Here is a 21536-nt window from a genome sequence, read left to right as displayed (position 1 = left end):
CTTCTTACAGAAGCTTTGACAGTAATTGGAAGAGACTTCTGCTGTTGTGCTCTGGGTATCCTGCCTTGCAGTAATCAATGACAAGTTGTTCTAGAGCCAACAGGCCTGTGAACACCTTTGGATTTTGCTGGGGGGAGGTTGTTGGGGTTTTTTGAAACACCATGTACCAAATTGTAGATGGCTGACGGATTTATTCCACAGTTTGGCTATTTCCTTAATATCCACAGAAAGCTTCTTTAGAATCCCTCCCCCCTGTTCCTTGGCACATAATTGTTTCACCTCAGCTTTCCTGGTAGTGTTTGTCACGAAGGCAGGCTGTGATTCATGTGATTGCAGTCTCAAAAAGGCTCTGTGGGTGAGGATTTTTACAAGTGCAATTTTATTTTTTTTTTTGGTCATCTCCCTATGGTTTTAGGAGAGTCTTAATGCTGAAGATTGCATACTGAGAGCTGCTGCTCTCTGAGGTGTGCTGGCACTGACTCAGATGTGCTGGCAGGTGGGTTGTGCTGTGGCTTTGCTGCTGTAGCCTGTACCCAGAAAGGGAGACATCAGTGCTCTGAAATACCAGGGTGGTGTGATACCACCTGGATATTTTTGTCTCCTGGGCTTCCAGGAGCAGTGAAATGGTGATAGCACTAAAGCTCCTGATGCTGCTCCAGTTCTAAAAATATATTTTGAGTTGAGCAAACTTGTTATTTTCCAGGTAATGTTTTATTTGTATATCATAGAAGCATGGAATTGTTAGGGTTGGAAGAGACCTCAAGAATCATCTAGTTCCAACCCCCATCTATAGAAGCTTGTGACATGCTTCGTGTTGATAAAAGTGTGTCCACGATGCAAAAATGATATCCATAAGGTGGGGAAAATCCATCTTTGAAGTCTTTGGTAAGCATTGAAGCTCCTCAGTGCTTCTGTTACATCAACCTGGAGGACTGATGTAGCTGAAATACTGTCCTGGGCCAGACCTAAGGAGACCTTTCTGTCCTGCCACATGCTTCAGGCAAGCCAGTTAAACGTAACCACGTCTCTTCTGGAAGCTGGAAATGCCCTAAGGGAATTTGCAGGGGTTTACCAACTGTAGCCTGTAAACTGCTTTGAGATCATCTGACAAAATGCTTCTGTGAAACATCAGACTTTGGTATGTTGTAGTGAGGGCACTTCTCCAGTTTGTTACTTCTCTGATGGTGGCAGTGGGTGACTGCTGATTTCAGTCTCTTTTCTCATGGGATCATGGCTGCATGGTATCTTCTTTTTTTCACTTGCTTGCAAAGCCACCTCCAGCCACTCTCCTAAAGCACTTGGGAGTGAGAAATGCTTTTTTCTTCAGAAAATAACATCTTCCTGTTAACAGTGTGCTTGTCTTTGTAAAAAAAAAAAAAAAAAAAAACTCTGAATTTAGGTCAGGCCTTCATCTCTTGACATTGCAAATGGCTTGTCTACTTTTGGCTTCTCTCTTTCACTGCAATGACTGAAAGACATCTTGGTCTCTTCCCCTCTGACCAGCTCTCCTAGATGGTGAGTCACCTGGATGGGGACTGGGGACAAATGCTCTTCTGACCTACACAGCTACCATGCCTAGGTTAGGTGTTCTTTTCAATGAGAAGGCATTGGCTGAACTGTTAGGGGTTAATCAGTTGCTTGCCATTTTAAATAGTGAGGCTGCATGGCTTGTCCTTTGCTGTGAAGGGTAAAGATAGGCTGTGTAATCCAGCAGCCCCACCAGCCTGCACCCCCCTTTCAGCATCTAAATAAGGTAGGTGAGCACATCTGGGAATTGCCAGCACATCTCAGGGACTGCTGTGAGCATGTTCCCCATTTCAGGGAGAGATCTGAACCGTTTCTACTGCATGGCATCTTGTGTAATCGTTGTAGATAAGAAACAAATAAACAAAGCTGGCAGAAACCCACAGGGTCAGCCCTGCAGTGAGTTACTGTTTGCTCTCCCCTCCCACATGGACCTGATAATAAACATTTCTGCCTCATTTAGTCATATGGGTGATAGATCTATGTGGGAGTGAATGTATGTAGCTACTATTCCTTGCTTGAATAGACTTTTATTTATTTTTGTGCTGTTTTATGTTCTCTCTTTCTTTTTTTTTCTTTTTTTTCAAGACATTAAGGAAAAAATGTTTTGATTTGGCAACGGAGTAATTCAGGCACAGGATGGCTGCAGCATTCTTCCTCTATTCTTAATAAAAAGCTCTAGTGTGGCTGTCAACTGTTTGTAACCATTCTCACACGTTCTCATCTTGAAGACTGTGCATATGCAGTACAAGAAGGGTGGTGAGACTCTGCAGTAGGCTGCCCAGGGAGGTTGTGGATGCCTCCTACCTTGGGGTGTTCAAGGCCAGGTTGGATGAGGCTTTGAGCAGCCAAGACACCTTGAGAGGTGTCCCTGGCGCTGGCAGGGAGGTTGGGGTAGATCTCTGAGGTCCCTCCTAACCTGAGCAATTCCATGATTCTCTGCTTCACAGAACAGAAAATAGGTAGAGGTTGTGATTCTTATTTCTGAAGGATGTTTTTGGGTTGCTAGTATTGTCTCAGGAGCATGAGCAAATGATAGTGGCATGTGCTTTCAGCAGTGGCTAGCAGTGGGAAGAGCCTCATGGGTGTTCATGCTCTAACGTGGCTACTTTCAGCAGTGTTGTGTCTTTCTATGTGAGAAGATGAAACAAGGAAAATGAAGTGCAAGGAGAGAACTGTTTCTTTGTGACCTCAAGGAAATAGTTCCTAGAGATCTGACTCACTCTGGGTCTTTCTTTGCTTTTGCAAAGTGCTTCTACTCTTAGACCCTCTTGCATTAGGTGATAAAGCATATGTTTAACTGCATAAAGCTTTGAGTGATTAAGATGCTTTTTGCAAATCCTGCCAGGGACTATTCCATGGAGAGCTGTTTTTTGCCCTTCCAGCAGTGGTTTGAAGTTTCTCAGCCCTGACAGAAGAATTTGTATCTGAAAAGCCATTGCTGAGGACTTACTTTCCAAGGTGGGGTAGCAGCTTTGTAGTCCTGGTTGCTAGGTTGCTTTTTCTGAGTACCTTTACTTTCTAAACAGCCTACATAGGGTATCCAGGATCTCCTCTGACATGCTGATGGATGCTGTGAGTGAGGTGTAGTGGTTGCACTTCTTCAGAAAGAAGGAACTTGGTGCCACTCCTGTTTGGATTGGAACTTGCTGAGATATGATGGCATCAGCAGGAGTACTTGGAAGCACTTTTTCTTAATGGGTCTGCCCTCGAGAGGGAAGAATTGAAGTTTAGTTTTGGTTCTGCCCCTGATTTTTCTGGCTGACATCAGTTCCTCTCCTTCTGGTTTAACTTGTAGGTGTTTAATTGTGCAGTTTGCTTTGGAAAAAGCAGCTGTACAGGAGCTACATGTGACTAACTAGCTCTAGGAGTAGAAAGAGTCACTCTGTGATGAGTAAGGTAACCTTAAAGTACATCATAGATGGTACTGGGCACTGAGGACCTTGTCATTATTAGTGTCACGTTTGCTCTCTGACTGAAATGATTTTTTTTTTTAATAGCCAAATTTTATTTCAACCAGCAGGTAAATATTTTATTTTATTTTTTATTCTTTCAAATGAGAAAAGTCATTCATGCTTAGTATTGAATTATCATTGGGCTAAAATCCAGTCAGGAAACACAGCATCATGTTGACTGCAGTAATAGCAATGTTTTAATTATGTGAAACCCAAACCATATTTTCTGTGCTTGGATCTAATGTAGGGGCTGGAGGCATGAAAGGTACAAGTGTGACAAAATTATTAAAGAGTGATAGCAGCAGCCAGGATCCTTGGATGTCTGCATGTTTGGACTTCTTCATTTATGATGCATAGAAGAAATTCTTCTGTGGGTTTCCTTTCTTTTAAAATCCTTTTCAAGCTCAGTGCTTACTGAGATCTGGGTCCCATTCAGGAACTTTTCTGTCAGTCCAGCGTTCAAGTCTCAGGTCTCCAGAGCTCCTTGTTCCTTTGGATGGCTTTGATTTCTTCCCAGGTCTTCTCCTCATTGACTTGCAGTGTTCCCGCCCACTGCTGTTTGGTGTGATTCCTGAGCAAGCCCTTGGCACTGCTGCCTCTGGTCCTCTGTCTGCCTCTTGAGTAAACTTATAGTTCTGAGGTACTATCAGGGTAGCTTAACAGGACCCTTCTTTGTGCTTTGCACCCCCTTGCAGTATGAATGCTTTTGTCATGGTCAAAGAAGAGCTGGTGCCTTGAGGTTTGTGACCCTGCCTGAGCCTTTCAGAAGGAATGATGACCTTTCATCTACTCTGAGGGTCATGTTGTAATTGCACTGCAGTGACTTTCCACTACATTAGGTACATGCATGCAGACAGGCCATAATTTGTTCTGTAAGACATGGCCTCCCCATAATTACAAGGACTGGCTAAGCTTGCCTGCCTCAGATATGGCATTAGGGTGCTCTCATGAAATGAACATAAATCTTTTATGTAGTCTCATCAGTTCCCTGCTGCATTTTCTCCCTTAAGTAAAGAGGAGGATTTCAGTTTGTGAGTGAAAGCTCACTCTCTTTGGATAGTATCTTTGTTGGCCATACTGGTGCAAACTGGGACATTACTCTGCTGTAACACAAATGTGAGGGCTTGAATTACCCAGTGGGAGACCTATGTTCAGTGTCCTGTTGCTTCCAGAAGCCTGGAATATGTGTATAGGAAACAGACCTCCTTGAGCTCATGAGGTGTTCTGTTTGACTGCCTGCAAATTTGTGTGGTCTTCTTGCTCTTAGGAGATCCAAAGGATTTCTTCTCTTCCCTTACTTTGAATTCTTCAGTTAATTGTTCCCTAAAGGTGCTCCAGTAGAAGTGTGGGTAGCCTCCTGCTACACATTTTCCCAGTTGCTTCCTTTGGACCCAAGGTGGATCTGGAGGGCAGGTTGGGTATCACCAGACTGCATTTTTCCTTTTGATCTCACTGGAGTTTTTGACAACGTTTACAAAGTCTGCTCAGTTGCTTTCTGTAGGGTGGGTTTAGCTGCAGTGTGGTTAAAAAATGGCAGCTCTTGCTTTCTTTGGAGATTGACTCTTGATGTAATTTCCAGTGATTTTAAGTATTTATACCTGCATTCAGTTTCAGTCTGTGTGATGGCAGCTAGAGGCAATATTTTTTTCTTTATCTGTGGGTAGAATTTGCTCACCAACTCCATGCAGCTACAAAAATTTTTCCTTTAAGTCCTTTAGACTATGTGCACTAATCCCCATTAGTGTATTCTGCTCACTTCTGTCATTTGCTGTTGTCTATCACTGGTTTTATTGTACCTAAGAAAGCCATAAACCAGGAATTCTGGAATAGAAAAGGAGTTGTAAAAAGATTGCAGATTACTGTTGGTTTTCTAGAGGCTACTCTCTTCATTCCTGTGTTAACACAGAGCCTTAATGAGCAACTTTGGCTCCAGGGCAAGGCTGAGTGCTGCTCTGAACAGCAGTTTCAGTGTAGGGTGCCTTTGAAACCTGCCTGCTCTTATTTTTGTATATTTGTGGCTACTGCATTCATCAGGGCATGGTAAAGGGTGGAGGCACAGAAAGGACTTTTGAAAACAGGAAGTGATGCCCTCAGAACAGCTCTAAACTATATTTTGGATATTATTGCCTAAATCTAGAAGCAGCATGGTCCCTCCCTTCTCCTTTGACCTCTTTCAATGATGTGCATTCAACCAAATGCTCTGTCCCTGTCTCCTGAGGAGTGACTCTGTTAGGGTCTAGAGAATGTTTTCTAACAGAGGACACAGGTGGTGTTGAGGATCTGCAGCATGGCACTGCCTGGATGCTGTGCTTAGCTGTTTGCTCCAGCAGGGTATTTGCAATGCTAACACCTTCCCTAGAGAGTGTGGAGTTTCATGTCTCCTTTTCTCTTTCAGGCCCAGGCCTGTTTGCTTCTCCAGAAGGTTCTGCAACTTCGTGAACTGAAGCTCTTTGTGACAGAGGAGGAGTGGGAGGAATTGATCAGAGAAAGCATCAGCCAAGTGACACAGGTAACGAGCTTCAACGTGTTAAATGTATAGATAGCAGCTAATGAGTGCTGCTTGCACAAGTGTGGTGCTTGTTCTCGCAGCTGGAGGCTGTGGCTGTGCTCAGCTTAACTGATTTTAGGGAGGGTTGTGCCTGCTTGCACCAGGTCTGAGTAGTGTCCACCAAGATTAGAACATTCACAGAATCACAGAAACATTCAGGCTGGTGAAGACCCTCAAGATCACCCAGTCCAACCATTAACCCTACTCTGCAAGGGTCACCCCTAAACCATATCCCCAAGCACCACATCCAAACCACCTTGAAACACAGCCAGGGTTGGTGACTCCACCACCTCCCTGGGCAGCACATTCCAGTGCCTGACCACTCTTGCTGTGAAAAAGTATTTCCTGATGTCCAGTCTAAACCTACCCAGTCACAGCTTGAGGCCACTCTTGTTCTATCACTGATTACCTGTGAGAAGAGACCAGCACCAACCTCTCCACAGCCTCCATTCTTGTGACACCACTGCTGAGATGGATTTTCACAGAGTGCAAGAAATGTGGCTGTGGTCCAGCTCAGTGGTGCCTGTGTGTGGATCCAAGAGACAGAATTTGAGTTTTAGGGGATATGTTCATACAGCTGGTTTTAAAAAGTAAGTGTGAGCTTGAAAGATAACTGTGAACATTTCTTTAATTCCAGAAAATGTTATGCAAGTTCTGGATTTGAATGGACTTTAGGGCCAAAGAGATAGAGTTGAAATATAGTGGACTTCTGACTTGTCAAGTGTTGCAGGCTTCCTGGACCAGACTCCTTCCTAATGTTGGTTATCAGGGAAACCCTTAAAAACCATTGGAAAATAAGTTGTGCAGGAAAAAAAGGTAGCAACAAAACTTGCTGGGCTCCTGATTGAGTGGCAGGTGTGGATTGTACCTGAGGACAATTTTTGGCTGCAGCCATCCTGTAGGAGGTGATCTGTGGGATCAAAAGCCATTCAATTGTGTTCTTGTGGAGTGACCTGGAGGGAACCAAGCAGCCAAATTAATGCTGTGATGTGGTGGCTAAACTTGATGACATGGGAGATTCCAGTCTTGGTGTTCCTACATAACTGTAGTGCTGACTTCTTTCTAAATGTGGCTTTCATTCTTTATTTACCTCTTCAAATGCTGGTTCCATGGTAATTTAGGCCATTCCATAATTGACCATATTGGAACAGAACATTAGCTCTGTTTTCTTGTGTCAAGGAAGGACAAAAATCTAAGCAGGTTTAAATCAAGGAATTCAAAGGTGCTGTTTCTAATGCTTGAGGAAGCAGGTAACCCTGGCATTCATTAAGTAGCTTTTATTTATTGTTTATATCAGGAATCCAGTGGCTAGAGTTAGGTATGATTTTATTTCCAACTACATGAGCCACACCTCTCCTCCCAACCCAGTCATCTCCATTTTCTCCTGGTTTCTCTCTAACAGCTGCACACCTGCAGGACTTGGTGATTCACTGGGAAACCACAAACATCTACAATACCTTTATGTTGTTCTTGTCAGGGAAAGTTTAGCAACTTGCAGCTCTTCCAGTATTTTAATGAGCTTTGCTACCAAGGCTTTCCTTGGTGCCTCTCATTTCTGTGGTCGTCTGTCAGTAAATCAAAATTCCTGGGAATTCCTGTCAGCTTGTTTGGGCTGTCCAAGGTATACCCTGTGGACAGGGCAGTGTCATATAGGTGCTGGTTCTCTTTTTTTGCCTGAAAAAGCTCTGACATGAGAGCTCTGTTAGTGGACATATATGTGTTGGATTTTGTCCCCCTTCTTCCTGCTCCCTTCTTCTACTGGTGTGGCTCCTTGAAGCTGGAACTGCTGCACATCTTTCAGTGTTGCTGTAATTAGGAGGGATCGAAGTCTTTATATTCCATGTAATAGTTTTGATTCGTAGCCAAGGGCTCTGAAACTTCTTGAAGGTACACAAGGTAATCTGTGTCTTTTGGTGGCACAGAAGTCCTCAGTTATCTGAGTAATAGCTGCACAAACATGCAGCAGCTTTATGGTGGAGAAGAATGAAACTCCTATCATGGCTGATCTCTTTTGGAGATAGTGAAAAATCCCTTGTAGCTGAACTCAGAGGCTGGAAACAGCAAATTTAGAATCTGTGGAAAGTATGTATTTGTCAAAGGCAGAAATCCACCATCAGAAAATAACTCCTTGAGGAGTTTATTAGCTCTGAATTGCCTGCTGGAGATTGTGTGCTCGACTGAAGGAGAGGCTGCAGGTTGGGTGGAAGCTATGGGCACGATGTGGTGAGAGCCTGGAATGGGTTGTCCAGGGAGGTGGTTGAGGCCACCTCCCTGTAGGTTTTTGCAGCCAGGCTGGATGAGGCTCTGGCCAGCCTGATGTAGTGTGAGGTGTCCCTGCCAATGGCAGGGGAGTTGGAACTGGATGCTCCTTGTGGTCCCTTCCAACCCTGACTGATTCTGTGATTCTATGATGTTGAAATGACATGGGGAGTTTGGCTGGACTGGAAATGATAGCCCTTTCTGTGCCTGAGGTCCACATGTGCCTCTGCTTAGCTCGAGAGAGGGTGGGGAGGGCAGTTGCAGAACTGAGAGTTTCTCCTGCAGCTCATTCTCATCCCTTTTCATCTGAGACTTGTTCTGGTGGGCCAGTCCAGGTCAGCCATGCTTTTGAAGTTGGGTATGTAAGTAGGTAGATGGTGGCATGTGAGTGCTTACCCATGAGAATAGTGACTGGGAGTAGCAGCTCATGATGCTGTGGAAAAGGATGAACTTTTATTGCCCTACCTCTAGCTGAAAGGTGCTGTCACTGGTCATGCCTGCCACCATCCCTCACAGACAGCTGTTTTAAGAGAAAAAAACCCAATAATGCAGAACTCTCTTCCTCTCTTTGAGCCCAGGGGAAGTCCAAAATAACCTGGGAGGGCCAGCTCTTTGTACTGATGTGCACTCGTAATTCAAGCAGCAGTTTTGTTGTCCTGGAAGCTGTCACCTGAAGGCTTTGCTGTGCTCTCTGTGCCCCTTGTCAGATGTGCAGTGTGGGACTATTGAAGTGCAGGATTGTCATTGCAAGTGTAAGGCTGTGAGAGAGGACAGGATGCTGTCTCCTGGTGTCTGCCTGCAGATCACTTGGTGAGGAGCAGGGAGCCTGGCATGGTTTTAGGCAGGATATGTGCTGGAAAGGGGCAAAGAGCAATGGGAGAAAACTGCATTCTTGGATATCACTGAATTATGCTTGAAAAACTGAGAGGCAGATGAGGGAGAATCAGTGACCAGGAGCTTTAAATGAAGAGACAGCTTCCTGAAATAGCTGCTCTGGCTGCTGGGGAGGCAATGGCTCTTGTGCTTACATAAGCTAACCTGACCTTGTTTGTTCCCAAAATGTTGAAGCATGCTTATAAAACATCTATCAAAGCCACAAGGGATTCATGTTTGCCATCTCCTTACTGTCACTGAGGCAAGTTTGATGTTCTGGTTAGTGCTTTGGAGCGTTCTTGTGAGAGCCCTGCTTGCTGCTGGTGCTTTTGGCTTCTTCTGCTGGGTCACCTGGGCAGAAAGGCTTGTCCACAAGCCCTGGGGCTGCCCTGGGAGTGGTTTTTATTGGACAGCAAGCAAAAGTAAGCAAATAGAGAAATAGATCTGGCACAGACCTAGCCTCCCTGGTCCTGGTTTCCTCTAACAAAGCACAGAACCTCGCTGCTGTTGTTCAAGTTTATTCTAATGCTGGGAGTCCAGACAGCTCAGTTGTGTTTACAGCATAAATAAATAGAGTTGCTTCATGTTGTAAATGACAGAGCTCACCTGAGGTGCTAGAGCATCTAACAGAGACTTCTTCCTCCTCTCTGAGAGCTTTGTTCTTTTATCAGTAGGTCTCAAAGCACTTTACAAAGGCAATTCAAACCAGTGAGTTGTTGATGTAATGAAGAAAGCATTTTGCAGAAAGCCAAGAGCTGATGTCTTTAGCTGACTGAAGTCGTTCACCCTGTTTTACAGATGACAAGCTTGGCCTGGAGCTGAGCCAAGAATCAAACTCAGGTCTCTTGAGACATCTTAGAGACCCACTTTGTGCATGGATAATCTGACTGGTTCTTAACTTGGCTTCACAACAGCTCAGTGTTGGATAGCAATCTCTGTCCCTGTGTTATCTAAGGAGAGTGCTGGTGGTTGTGAGTTTGGACTGCCTGGAGGCTGGTGGCAGAACCCCAGAGACCCAAGTGCCCTACTTCATGCAGGGAACTGCTGCATGTTTGGGAGATCTCTGTGGGATCTGTCTTTTTGACTCCATCAAGTGCCTCTCAAGTTGGTCCTTCAGCTCTTCCAGCTCTCATCGTGGGCACTTTTTGGTGTTCTCCTTGTTAGAAACATTTCTGTTTTCTGTTATGTTACAAAGTTGTTGTGTTTGCTTTAGAGGCATCTTGAAGCCCTGCCAATGTTTTATTAATTCCATGACAGATTTGGGGCAGGAAGCTCCAGGATCTGAGCACACAGGTTCATTACCTTTTAATGCCATCCCCTTCCCAACTTGCCCTTCTGAACTGAGGTGCTTTAGCTTACCTCCCAACTTCGGCTGAAACTCCCAGTTACAATGTGAAAGTCAGGGAAAAGTGGGAAAGGATTTGGAGGAGTATTCCAGAAAGCACATTTTTTCATGGCTGAGCAACTCAGAATATCTTTATTAAAGCTGATTTCTCTGGCTTGTGCACAGCAGTTTGCTGAAGGTTTCATAGAATGGCTTGAGTTGGAAGGGACCATCTAGTTCCAACCCCTCTGCCCTGGGCACCTTTCATTGAATCAGTGCTCAAAGCCTCATCCAGCCTGGTCTTAATCACTTCCAGGTGATGAGATGTCCACAACTTCCCTGGGCAACCTGTCTCACCACCCTCATAGTAAAGAACTTCTTCCTAATGTCCAGCCTACATCTACCCTGCTCTACTTTCAAACCATTGCCCCTAGTTCTGTGACCACATGCCCATAGAAAAAGTTTCCTTCTGCAGTAAGTACATCTCAGGAAGGGCCCAACTTTACTACTGCTCTTTCCTTTGCTTGTTTTCTCAATGTCATAAGGGACAGGTAGTGCTCCAAGTCAGCTGTTTGAAACCAAAATGAGTTCAAGGCATCTTGGAATGTAGAAATGCTCACAGAAGCCAATAGCTAAGTTCAGTGCAAGACCACAGCACTCCAGGTCACCAGGATTGGAGAATTCCAGACAAATAAGCACATAATCCTGAGGTGAGGCATGTAAATACAAATCCAATAATCCTGATGTGAGGGAAATAAACACAAATCCACACATGAGGCCTCCTTCTACTTAAGCACTTACTTAGGTTTGGACTGGGCAGGCAACCTTCTTCCTGTAGAAGGACATGGATGGAGGACAGACAGGGATCATGTTGCCTGTGCAAGGAGTGGTACAGATAACCCAAGAGCTCTTTTCCAAGCTTCCTATCATTTGAAAGTTACTGTGTGCTCTGTGAAGACTTTTATTGTGTGGCATTAGAGGGGTTTGGTGCAATTGGATGGTTGCTGGGGATTTCAAATAACTCAGAATGGGCTGGGAGGGGGGACAGGAGGTTACACCAGATAGCCTTGCAGTGTAGACATGCCCTTCATTTCTGAAGGGCATCACATCTGATTATCAGTGTCTTAATTTGCAGGGAGATAAATTATTAACAGTGACTTCATCAAATCTCTGAAAAAGCCATTCTTCATTTTTTTTTTCCTTGAAGATTGCCTGAACTTTTATCTGTCCATCTTTATAAATTCTTAATTCATTGCCCTTTCTCAGCCTCTTAGCTTGTAAAATGAGGCCAGTAGTGATTTAACTGATATCTTTGAGAATGCTTTCAGAATGCTGGATGTCTCTGTGGAGAATTCATTCTCTTCTGTTCCCTCAGCTGTCCTGTGTGGGTTTTTTTTTTTTCCCTGCTGCATTTCTGTATGGCCCATGGAAAAATAAAAGATATCCCTAAACTTGGGAAAGCATTGACATTTTGTGTGAGAGTGGCTTCTGGACTTTTTGGGCTCCTCCTTCTAATAACAGCCAAAATAAACACTGAAAAAAAATCTGTTTAGTTATAACCTACAGCTTGTGTGGGGCTGCTTAGTCTTCTGCCTTCCCTCTCTCTTTTGGGCAGGGACAAGCTGAAACTTGGTGGTCCCCTTCCCTTTGTGAGCATTTCTTGATGATTTGTTTCTGCTGGAAAGAAGTTGTCAAGGAAAAAATATTTGAACATTTATACTTTCAGTCTTTGGAAAGGTAGTGAGAGAAGAGAGGCAGGAAGGACTGACTGTCAGTGCTTTTTTTTTTCCTTCCTTTTTGTGCTCTTGGCAGCAGCTGCTGTGCTGTTCAGGTGGGTGATGTGAGAACCTCTCCTTGTGTACCTTATGTACAAGAATTTAGGAATAGATCTGGCTCTTGAAAGTGATGTGTAAAGCCCTGCTCTTCTCTCCTCCCTTTTTGCTTGTCTTCCATCATTTAGTTCTAGCTTGGGTTCTATTGTACAGTGAATATTGTCATGAAAGGGGGGTGGCTTGTCTGGGCTTTGAGAAGCTCAGAACTGACTCCTGGTCTGTGTGACTCAGTTATGTTTTACTTGGCCTCTCTGAGCCTCTGTGAAAGGAGGGAATGATGCTGGCTTACCTCCTGCCTCTCAGGAGGAATGTGAGTGTAATTAGAGGTGAGGCTGCTTACACTGGAGAACAACATGAGCTGTGAGCATACAGAATACTTCATAAAACAAATACTTCATTTGGTTGTCAGTTTGTTATTAGCCTCTAAATAGCAGAGGAAGGCTGTGCCCCTCCCAGGCTTCTCAGCTTACCTGTTTGGTGACATGGGGGATCTCAGGTGATGGGTACACACCCATAGGGCTCCAAATGTGCTTGTTGCAGCCCTTCTGGTGTGACTCCAATGTAGGGACCAGAGCCATGGTGGCAGAAAAATGCCAGGTTGTGTCTTTGCTCATGTGCAGCATGGAGCTAGGGCAAGGTTTGGCTTTCACAGCCAGCATGGTGAGATCAGGCCTCTGGAGAAGTTTGTAATCGTGCCTGTGGACGTCCAGTAGGGTGCAAATGTTGCTGAGCTATTTGCTGCTGGAGAAGAGAGATTCCCTTAGCAGCCCTGGGCTGTGCCAGGGGGTGTAAGGTCAGGCAGGCTGGGTGGAGGTATGTGTTTTGCAGAAGGCACTTGGCACTGTGTTCAGCTATGAATCTGCACCTTTATCTGTCAGCATCAGGTGTGTCATGAGGGAGGGGGGAAGGATGGAGATGGAGCAGCCTGCAGAGGAATGCAGGTTGGCCAGGCTGCTGCAGCTGGCCAGGCAGTGATGGAGCTGCCAGGCTGATCCCACCAAGGGGAAGGGCACTTTGTTTTGAACAACGAAATAGGCTGCAGGATGTGCTGGGAATGCATAAATAGTAAATGGGGTTCAAACTTCCAGCTGGGAAACGTGCTCCTCTGCTCTCCTGAGACGCTGCTGTGGCTTGTAAGCCTGGGCTAAGGGTGTGCCTGCTGTGGAAGGGGCAGAAATACAGGCAGACCAGGAGTACAGGAAGGCTAAGATTGCAGATGGGTGGGAATGGGGAGCCTTCCAGAAGCATTGCCTGCTCCATACAGCAGCACATTGCCATCTCCCCTGCAGGGGAAGTTGGGCAGTGGCTGGGATGTTGACTTTGGCTCTGGATGCTCGTGGCTCTGCTTTTTGCTGTGTGGCAGTTTCAGGGCAATCTTGGGCTTAGACTAAAATCATACTGGGGAAACTGAGGTGTGCAGCTGTGTGGGTAACTACCTGTCAGCCTTTTGTCCTACTTGTATGATTGAATTACTGCAGATGCTCACCTCCTGTGCTCCAGCAGACTTGTTTTAGACTTTGTGAAGCTGAAGGAATGCTGTGAAAGTGCAGTGAGAGATGGAATGAAGGTTGAATCCTGAAGTAGTTGGGATACCTCCACGTGTGATACAGGAATTAGGAATATAAGAAAAACCACTGACTGATGAGATGCTGGGGATGTGCTGCTCTCCTGGTGGAAATCCTTAAAGCAGAGAACTTTGGATCCAGGAGTGCCCTGCACCAGAAACACCCAAAGGCTTTGGAAGCAGCATGTTTGACGTAAGACACAACCATCCCTGCCAGCTGAATCCATGTGGGATGAGGCAGGAACTATATTGCTCTATTGGCTTGAGATGAGATGGCAGATCTAGCTGGGAAAACTGCCTCTCTGTTTTTCCCCTTTTGGAAAATGACCTGCCCAGCTGTGCTGACAGCTCAGATGTACAGGTGTGATTAAGCATCACAGGTGTTACTGAGCTGGAACTGAGCTTCCCTGTAAAGCAGGACTGGTTGTTCCTTGAAGGAGCAGAAGAAAATGGGAGACAACCAACATAGTCAGCAAGTGACCTGAGTGTAGCTGTTGAGGATAATCAGGTGGTCTCTCTGCTTTTAGCACTGAGTGATGGGATTAGGTGACTCTTAGCTTGGCAATGCTTCCAGAAGGCAGGGGGGGTGAGAGCTGGATACCTTGCAAACAGCACATGGCAGACCATCACAGAACAGGTGGTTGGACAAGTTCTTCTGGGTTTTCCTTTAACCCTCCACCACTGACCTGTAGCATAGCTGGAAGCAAAACCCCTGCTTTGTGCCTCAGCCTTGCTATGTAAAGTGGAGCTACTTGCCAACCTTGTGCAAGTCTTCTGTGATCTAATCAGCATTTGAGGCTCTCCTAAGGATGCTGCAGCTGACTGAAATGCTACTTTTCTTTTTAAGGCACGTTTGCCATGTGTTGCAGTTTACCATCTGTTCCATAACAGCTTTTGCTTTAATTTTATGATTGTGTTTTGTACTTCTCCCCAAATGAAATCACAGTGGGCCTGTAAAATGATTGACCTGCACAACTGGGGTGACAGTGACAGTGCAAATTTCATCTTTCAGTTAGCAGCCTGGAGCAGTCTGCTGTGCAAACCCACGGCATGGTCAGTACCATACACACCAAATGCTTTCAAAAGCTGCTTTTGGGGGTTTGGACCCAGTTCCCATTGAAGAGAGTTGGGATTTCATTCCTTGGGAGCTGCTCCCAAAGGCTTTCTAGCAGCCCCAGTCCAAAGTCAGCTTCTTTTATGTAAGCAGAGTGCAGCAAGTTTGTGTTGGTGTCACATGCTAGCACAAATCCCATGGAAGCAAACACTCTGCTGTGTACACTCCCTGCTCTGGGAGGGCAAGAGTGAAGCAATGTGGGACAGAAGATACCATCTCATGTAATGGGGAAGTGCTGTGAGATGGTGGTGGTGAGATCAGGATGATAAGTGACACTGAGCTGAGCAGGAATTGGACTCAAGTCTTTAAGGAGCCTTGACTGGCTCAACCATACCACATACAGAGGTGCTGGCAATTTTATGCTCTTTGGAGTCATTTTCCTTTGCATCCTCTGTAGCAGAAGGGAAAAGACAAAACATTGAGAAACAGTGAGGCTGTCTGAAGCCAGCTTCCTTACAGCCATTCTGCTTCTGCACTAGAGAGAATTGTGCAGGAATTGTGTAGGAATGAACTCTCTGCTGCTTCTTGGCTGCTTCTTTGCCTTCTTCCCCCACCCCCTCACCCCTACTCTCTTCCTTGTTTCTTCCTGGTCTTTGAGAGCTGTTTAAAAGTGATCCATTTCAGTAGGGAGCTATTTGTTGGCAGAGCACCTAAATTATGCTGGATTGCTTCTGGCTGTTTATGCTGGTGGAACTGTGCTTGTGTTTCTAGACTCATGCAAAATCACTGCTTTTTAATACAGATGCTTAGTCTCTTGGCATTGGTGTCACTAGACCTGTGGTGTCTTCCATCTCCAGCTGAGCAAGCCACCCTTTTCGTCCCTCAGGTCTGCATGAATTTGGCTGGGCACTCCAAACTAGATGCATATTCCAATTTCCCAAGCACCTGAAAACTGCTGGTAGCCTTGTGAAAATCAGCCCCTCAGGTGCTTTTCCCCTACAGGACTTCTCTCTTGACTTGGATAGGGTTTGTTCCAAATCCTTTGAAGCATCAGGGCAGTTCTGGGATGGCAGCAAAACCAGAGTCAAGCCAGCACAATTTGGATGCTGTCATCTACATCACTGATCTACAGTGAAGAGGAAATGCAATTTATTTTTAGCACCTTCTTAATGCTAAAATGTTTGTATATTAAAAAGATGAACTGACAGTTGACTTCAGTGTGGCTCCTTCTCACAGTGCTGCCCTGATTCCTCTTGTCCAGAAGAGCTGACAGACTGGACTGATGTTTTATTTTTTTTTTTCCCTCTTCCTGTCAACTCATTTGCAACTTAGCAAAATAAAGATCTCAACTTTATAGCCTCTCTGAAGGCTACTTTAACCACAGGTAAGTGGCTGTTAGCCTGGCAATAACTTGCTCTTCAAATTGCAAAGGGAAATTTCATGCAGATTAGGCTCTTCCCCCTCGTCCCCCCCTAATTAATTTAATTATTATTATTGTTATTAATATTTTTTTAAGCCTAATAAGCAGAGTGTGCATAGCCCATGGGATGTTATATCCTACATGTGAAGATTTAGGATTCTTTTACAATCACCCCCCTCTCTTTTTATTTGTTTCTCATTTTACCTGAGAGACTTTAGAGCTATTGAATTGTGTGACCTTGTAGGTTAATGACAGCTCTGGAATAGAGTTGCAGAGCATCTATCTCTATCAGGAGAGAGTAATTAGCAAGTTATTGATAATCAGATAAAGCTGTGGCATGAATTCCAGCCAGCAAAACGTGGTGGCTTTGCAATGTAAGGCTGGAGTGGACCATGCTGGCCAGGAAATAACTGTATCTTTGTTTAAAAAAGACCCTGCCAGGCTGTGGAGCCTGTACAACCACTAAATAATTCTACTTGAAGGCTGCTGTTTCTGCAGATAGGTTATCTGATCTCTCCACTTCTTCTCCCAAAAGTGTTCCTTAGACTCTTGTTGTCCCTCATTATTTTTCGGTTGAGGGCATTGTTACTGAAAGAGCTTGCTTTGGGGAATTCATTTCTGTCTTCTCTCAGACTCTGGGGGGGGTTTGACTTCATTTGCCAGCTTTATGCTGAGGTAGTTGGGAGAATGGTTTGCTCAGAGTCCTCAGACTTGCTGCAGTCTGAACGGAGCAAAGGCAGTAGGTGGTCTCACGGGAGAGATTGCATCTCCTGAAGAGCTCTGACCTTCCACCTCTGAGTTGAGGTTTGGTTCAGTGACTTGCCAGCAATGCAAGCTGCCTGAGGAACTGAGGGTGCTCAGTGCACCTTGCCTGTTGGCTGGGTGAGTGTGTTCAGATTCCAAGCAGAGATGGACTTGGCTACAAGTGCAGCCTCCTCTAGAGAAATGGTGTGTGATGGGGCATGCCACTATCTATAGTAAGCTTGTCCCTACAAATCCTATCTCATATTGCTGTAATCCATGCAAACTGAGGGGCTTGCTCTGCTCTGTGCATCCACACGAGTACAGTGGGGAAGAAACCTCCCATGTAAAAGCAGGGCTGTGAGGACCAGCTGCAGGCAGAGGATCAGTACTCCTGAGCTGCTGGGCCATGTCTCTGATCCAGCTGCCTTTTCCTGGCTATTTTCTGCCCTTCTCCACTTGTAAATAACTGGCTTTTACTTGACCTATCTTTGGAGTGATTTTCCTCTAAGCCAGACCTTTCAGTGTCTCAGAAACCCTGCAGCACGTAACAGGAACACAGAGAAATGAGATTTTTCTCTCAGTCATTTCAGTGAATTTAAGCTTGATTGACATCCCTGTTCCACTGCTGGCAACTGGGATTGCCCAGGCCCAAGTGTTAATGGATTTTTGCATTAGTACTTTACATGTAAATCCCAACTCCTGCAGCTGAGTAGCTCTTGTCCCTCAGGTGAGTCTGTTGTCTGGCAACCTCCTGGCCTTTCCAGGGCTGGGGTGGATGTTGTCTTTCCTCCTTTTTCTTCAGGAGGCAGCAACATGACTCGTGTTGTAGCTTAGAAACTAGGGAGAGCAGCAGGGTTGTACCTTTGTGGTCTGCTTGCTGTCATTTTGTCCAGTTGTTTCTTAATTAACCTGAGCATCAGCAATTTGCAGCCATGTTCCCTCCAGAGCATTTCCAGAGTTGGGTGGGTTTTGTGTTCCAGAGTTAATCTGGTGGCAGGTTAAACCCTGCCAGTCATTAGTGACTTTCTGCTCTCTCCTGAGAAGAGTGGTTTATTTCCCCATTTAATGCACATTTCTTCTCCATCTCCCCATCTAATTTCCAGAGTTTGAAAATGATTGGCAAGTGTGCCATGAAAGCTGAGAAAGATAAAGTTGCCAAGAGCTTGGAGTTGTTGAACTTCCTCCTCAAAACTGTGACGGAGCAGGTGAGTGCATGACCTGATGTGTAGTTCTGAACACCACCAGGGCCTCTTTTAAATGTCAGGCTTAGATTTTACCTTGGGACTGCTCCATCACTGCCTCCTACCTCATTTTTTTTTTTTTTCACCAAAGATATCCCTGGAGGGAAAGCCTAGTGGGATTTGAAGACAGAAAAGCTCTTGTGTCTGAAGGGAGGGAGTGATCATGGCTCTCGTGAGCTGATCTCCAAGCCCTTGTTGAAGGATTTGAGCAGTGTTCTGCAAACACATGTGACATCTTCTTTCCTATCAGCAGAAATACTGCTGGTAAAGGGGTGAGCTGGGTTGCTTTCCCAGATGATTGCTCTGTCCTATCCACTGAACTCCAGAGATTTTTAGTTTCCAGAAACAGAGGTCCTCAGGAGCTTTGTGAGCAGGAGTGAAGCTTTGTTTTCGCTAATGAAAAATGGGAGGTTTTTTTGAACACGAGAAGATTTTCTATAGATGACAAAATAAGTCTCCAACATGCTCTAATTTACTGGAGCAAAATACCACAGGCAGCAGAATTGCTGAAGCCCAGTTTCCTACTGATAAGCCCTGAGCTCACACCACAGCCTGTTTCTTTGTGAGGACCTAATAGGAAGGTGGGTGGAGGAGAAAGATTATTTCCAAGGTTCTAGTAGGAGCTGAATAGCCTTTGAGACACCTCTTTTTGCCTGGCTTTACTGAAATTATCCAGTGGGTTACAGAAGGTGTAGAAGCAGCCAAAGGCAGCATGATTATGTCCTTTAGAAACCAGACTGAAAATGCTGCTGCCTTTCTGTAGGTGGGTTACATAGTCATCTGTCTTCTTCCCCCTGCTCCCAGCTGTGAACTGAAAAGGAAACAGTACTAAAGGACTTTTCAGTTCCTTTTATGTCAGGACCATTCTAGCTGTTAGTCTTGTGCTAGAGACGCAGTTTTCAAGCAAACCACACACCTGGTGGTATGGTGTGACTCACCAGTTTTTGCCCCCTGGTTCGAGTGGTGCTGCAAACAGCTCAGGGCAGCATCTTGGAGAAGCTGAGCAGGATTGGCTATTCCTGCTGTAATCTTCTCCTGAGGATGGCCTGTGCCCTGCTGCTGAGAGTGCCCCTCCTGTCTTCACCCTGCACATTGTCTCTTTGTACTTGCCTCTTGCAGAAGCTGGGTGTGCAGTTGGCAGAGCTGGACAGGGTGCTGGTAGCTCTGCAGCAGGCAGAGGGCATTGGGAGCTCGGCACGTCTCGACTCTCTCTACTGGAACGCCATGCGCTGGCTGAATCACACGTATGTACCCTGGGCACCCAGGCTTCTTGGCTGGCCTGGGGGCCTCTGCTGCTTGTCTTCATTCAGGTGGGGAAGTGGGAAGAGAAGAGAAATCAAGGCACTGAGCTCAGGCTGGAGGTGGAGGTGAATGGAGTTGATGAGGTTGAAACACTCGTCAGTTTGCTTGTTGGGAACAATGCTAGGCTCATCGTTCCAGCTGTGCACATGGTTAGGGCTTGGTCCTTGATGGGAGAGTTCATACCACAAGTCTTGTATCTGATCACATCTGGTACTTCCTTCTGTCTTGCTAGTAGAGGAAAGACAGCTGATCACCCAAGGATAAAGTGCCTGCTTTCAGCAGTCCCAAGTGGTGACCTGGGTTAAAGCTGTCGCCAAAGCTGCAGAGAAATTTCTAGGCTAGGATGGATGAGTTAGGAAGCTCCTACCACATCCCTATGGATTGATTTTGCAAATGTGAGGCTGGAGAGAATGAGGCTGTCCTGGAAAGTGACTGGATACCAGGGAGGACCTTCAATCTTCTCCAGTGAATTATGGGCTCCTTGATGTCTGAGCTGGTGCAGAACAGCATAGACTTGGATGGTGCTGAGGCTGCTGATGGTCTCTGTCAGGGAACAGCATCAGCAGTGGCTGCCTTGCATGCATACCAAGGCTGTCTAGATGGGACTGGAATAGTCTGTCAGTGGTTCTTGCTGGAAGGCCTCTGAGGCACAGTGAAGGCCCTGCTGGGGCTGTCACCTTGGACACACAGACAGTGTCTCAGTAGCTTTGCACAGGGCCACAGGCAGGTGTGCTTGGGAAGGTGGTAAGTGCAATGTTATCTGGTCTGTGGAACTGGGATCCTTCCTCAAGTCTCCACCTGCCTTCTTGAGTCCTGGGCTGGCTCCTGCTGTTCATCTAACCAGTCCCTGTGCAGACTGAGGACCACCTCCAGGGATAAGGCTCGTCCCTGCAGCATGCCTGCACCTGTCTTCCACTTCTGCCTGTAGCATGGCTCATGCTGCTCCTGGGCTGTAAATTAAATTGCTCTTGACTTTTTGACATTCTCTCTGCAGGAAGCCCAAGAAGGAAAAGGCAGCCAATAAGGCTGTGCAGGAAGTGGAGTCACAGAAGCGGAAGAAGAAAGGCTTCCTACCAGAGACCAAGAAACGCAAGAATCGCAAGAAAGCCCCCCTGGAGAATGGGTTAGCACCAGCTGCTAGTGAAGATGGAGAGCCAGCAGCCCTAGAAGAGCAGGCCCTGGGAACAGAAACACCCAAGCAGAAGAAAGGCCCCATGCCTGGTGGTGGCAAACACAAGAAGCAGAACAGAGCGGTCAGGGAGAATGGAGTGGCAACGGCGAGCAGTGGGGAGGAAGCTGTTAATGGAGGAGATGCTGTGGCTGACAAGAAGAAGAAAAAGAAGAAGAAGAAGATGAACAGAAAAAGAAAAGGTGGTGCAGGCAATGAAGCTGAGCAAGTTCCAGCTGCAAAGAAAACGAAGGGGAGTGTCAGCCAGGAAACCCAACAGAAGCAGGGCAAAGCCAAGAAGAAGAGACGAGGGAAAAAAATTGCTGTGGCGCAGGACTAAACTCCATGGACTCACCTAGGCCTGGCATGGCTGGCCTGGCTCAGAGGACTGTTTTCATATTTTTTATAACTATAGTTTTTATGTTCTCCATGACTTTAAATAAACCTTCCATGATGCTGAGCTCTCCAGCTGCCAGTCTGACTTGTGTGGAGCCTAGAGTCCAGTGTGCTTCAGGAGGTCACATACCCTTCAGGCTCTGGCAGATGCCCAATCTTTCTTCTCTGGCAGTGCCAAACAGCCTGTGCTTGGGAGCACAGACTCCTGTCTCCATGATTTCTCAAGGCAGAAGTGAGAGACTTGTTTGGATTTCCTGGGGAGCTGCAGTAGGGGTGCTGGCACTCCTGAGTGGTGTGGTCAGGCCCTGTGGGAGGTTCAGAAGCAACCCCTA

General features: G+C 46.0%; 1 protein-coding gene across 1 annotated transcript in view; it reads left to right on the top strand.

Moving 5' to 3' along the window:
- Positions 1-21148, top strand: part of MYBBP1A (MYB binding protein 1a) — a 58682-nt gene extending 37534 nt beyond the window's left edge. Inside the window, exons 24-27 of the mRNA XM_054394350.1 lie at positions 5875-5988; positions 18201-18302; positions 19458-19582; positions 20635-21148. Coding sequence (XP_054250325.1) covers positions 5875-5988; positions 18201-18302; positions 19458-19582; positions 20635-21148 — 855 coding nt within the window. The remainder of the gene's footprint in view (positions 1-5874; positions 5989-18200; positions 18303-19457; positions 19583-20634) is intronic.
- The last annotated feature ends 388 nt before the right edge of the window (positions 21149-21536 follow it).

This window comes from Indicator indicator, chromosome 30 (assembly GCF_027791375.1).
Source record: "Indicator indicator isolate 239-I01 chromosome 30, UM_Iind_1.1, whole genome shotgun sequence".
Lineage (NCBI taxonomy): Eukaryota > Metazoa > Chordata > Aves > Piciformes > Indicatoridae > Indicator > Indicator indicator.
Note: the sequence above shows the minus strand (reverse complement) of the source record. Positions and strands in the feature narration are given on the sequence as shown.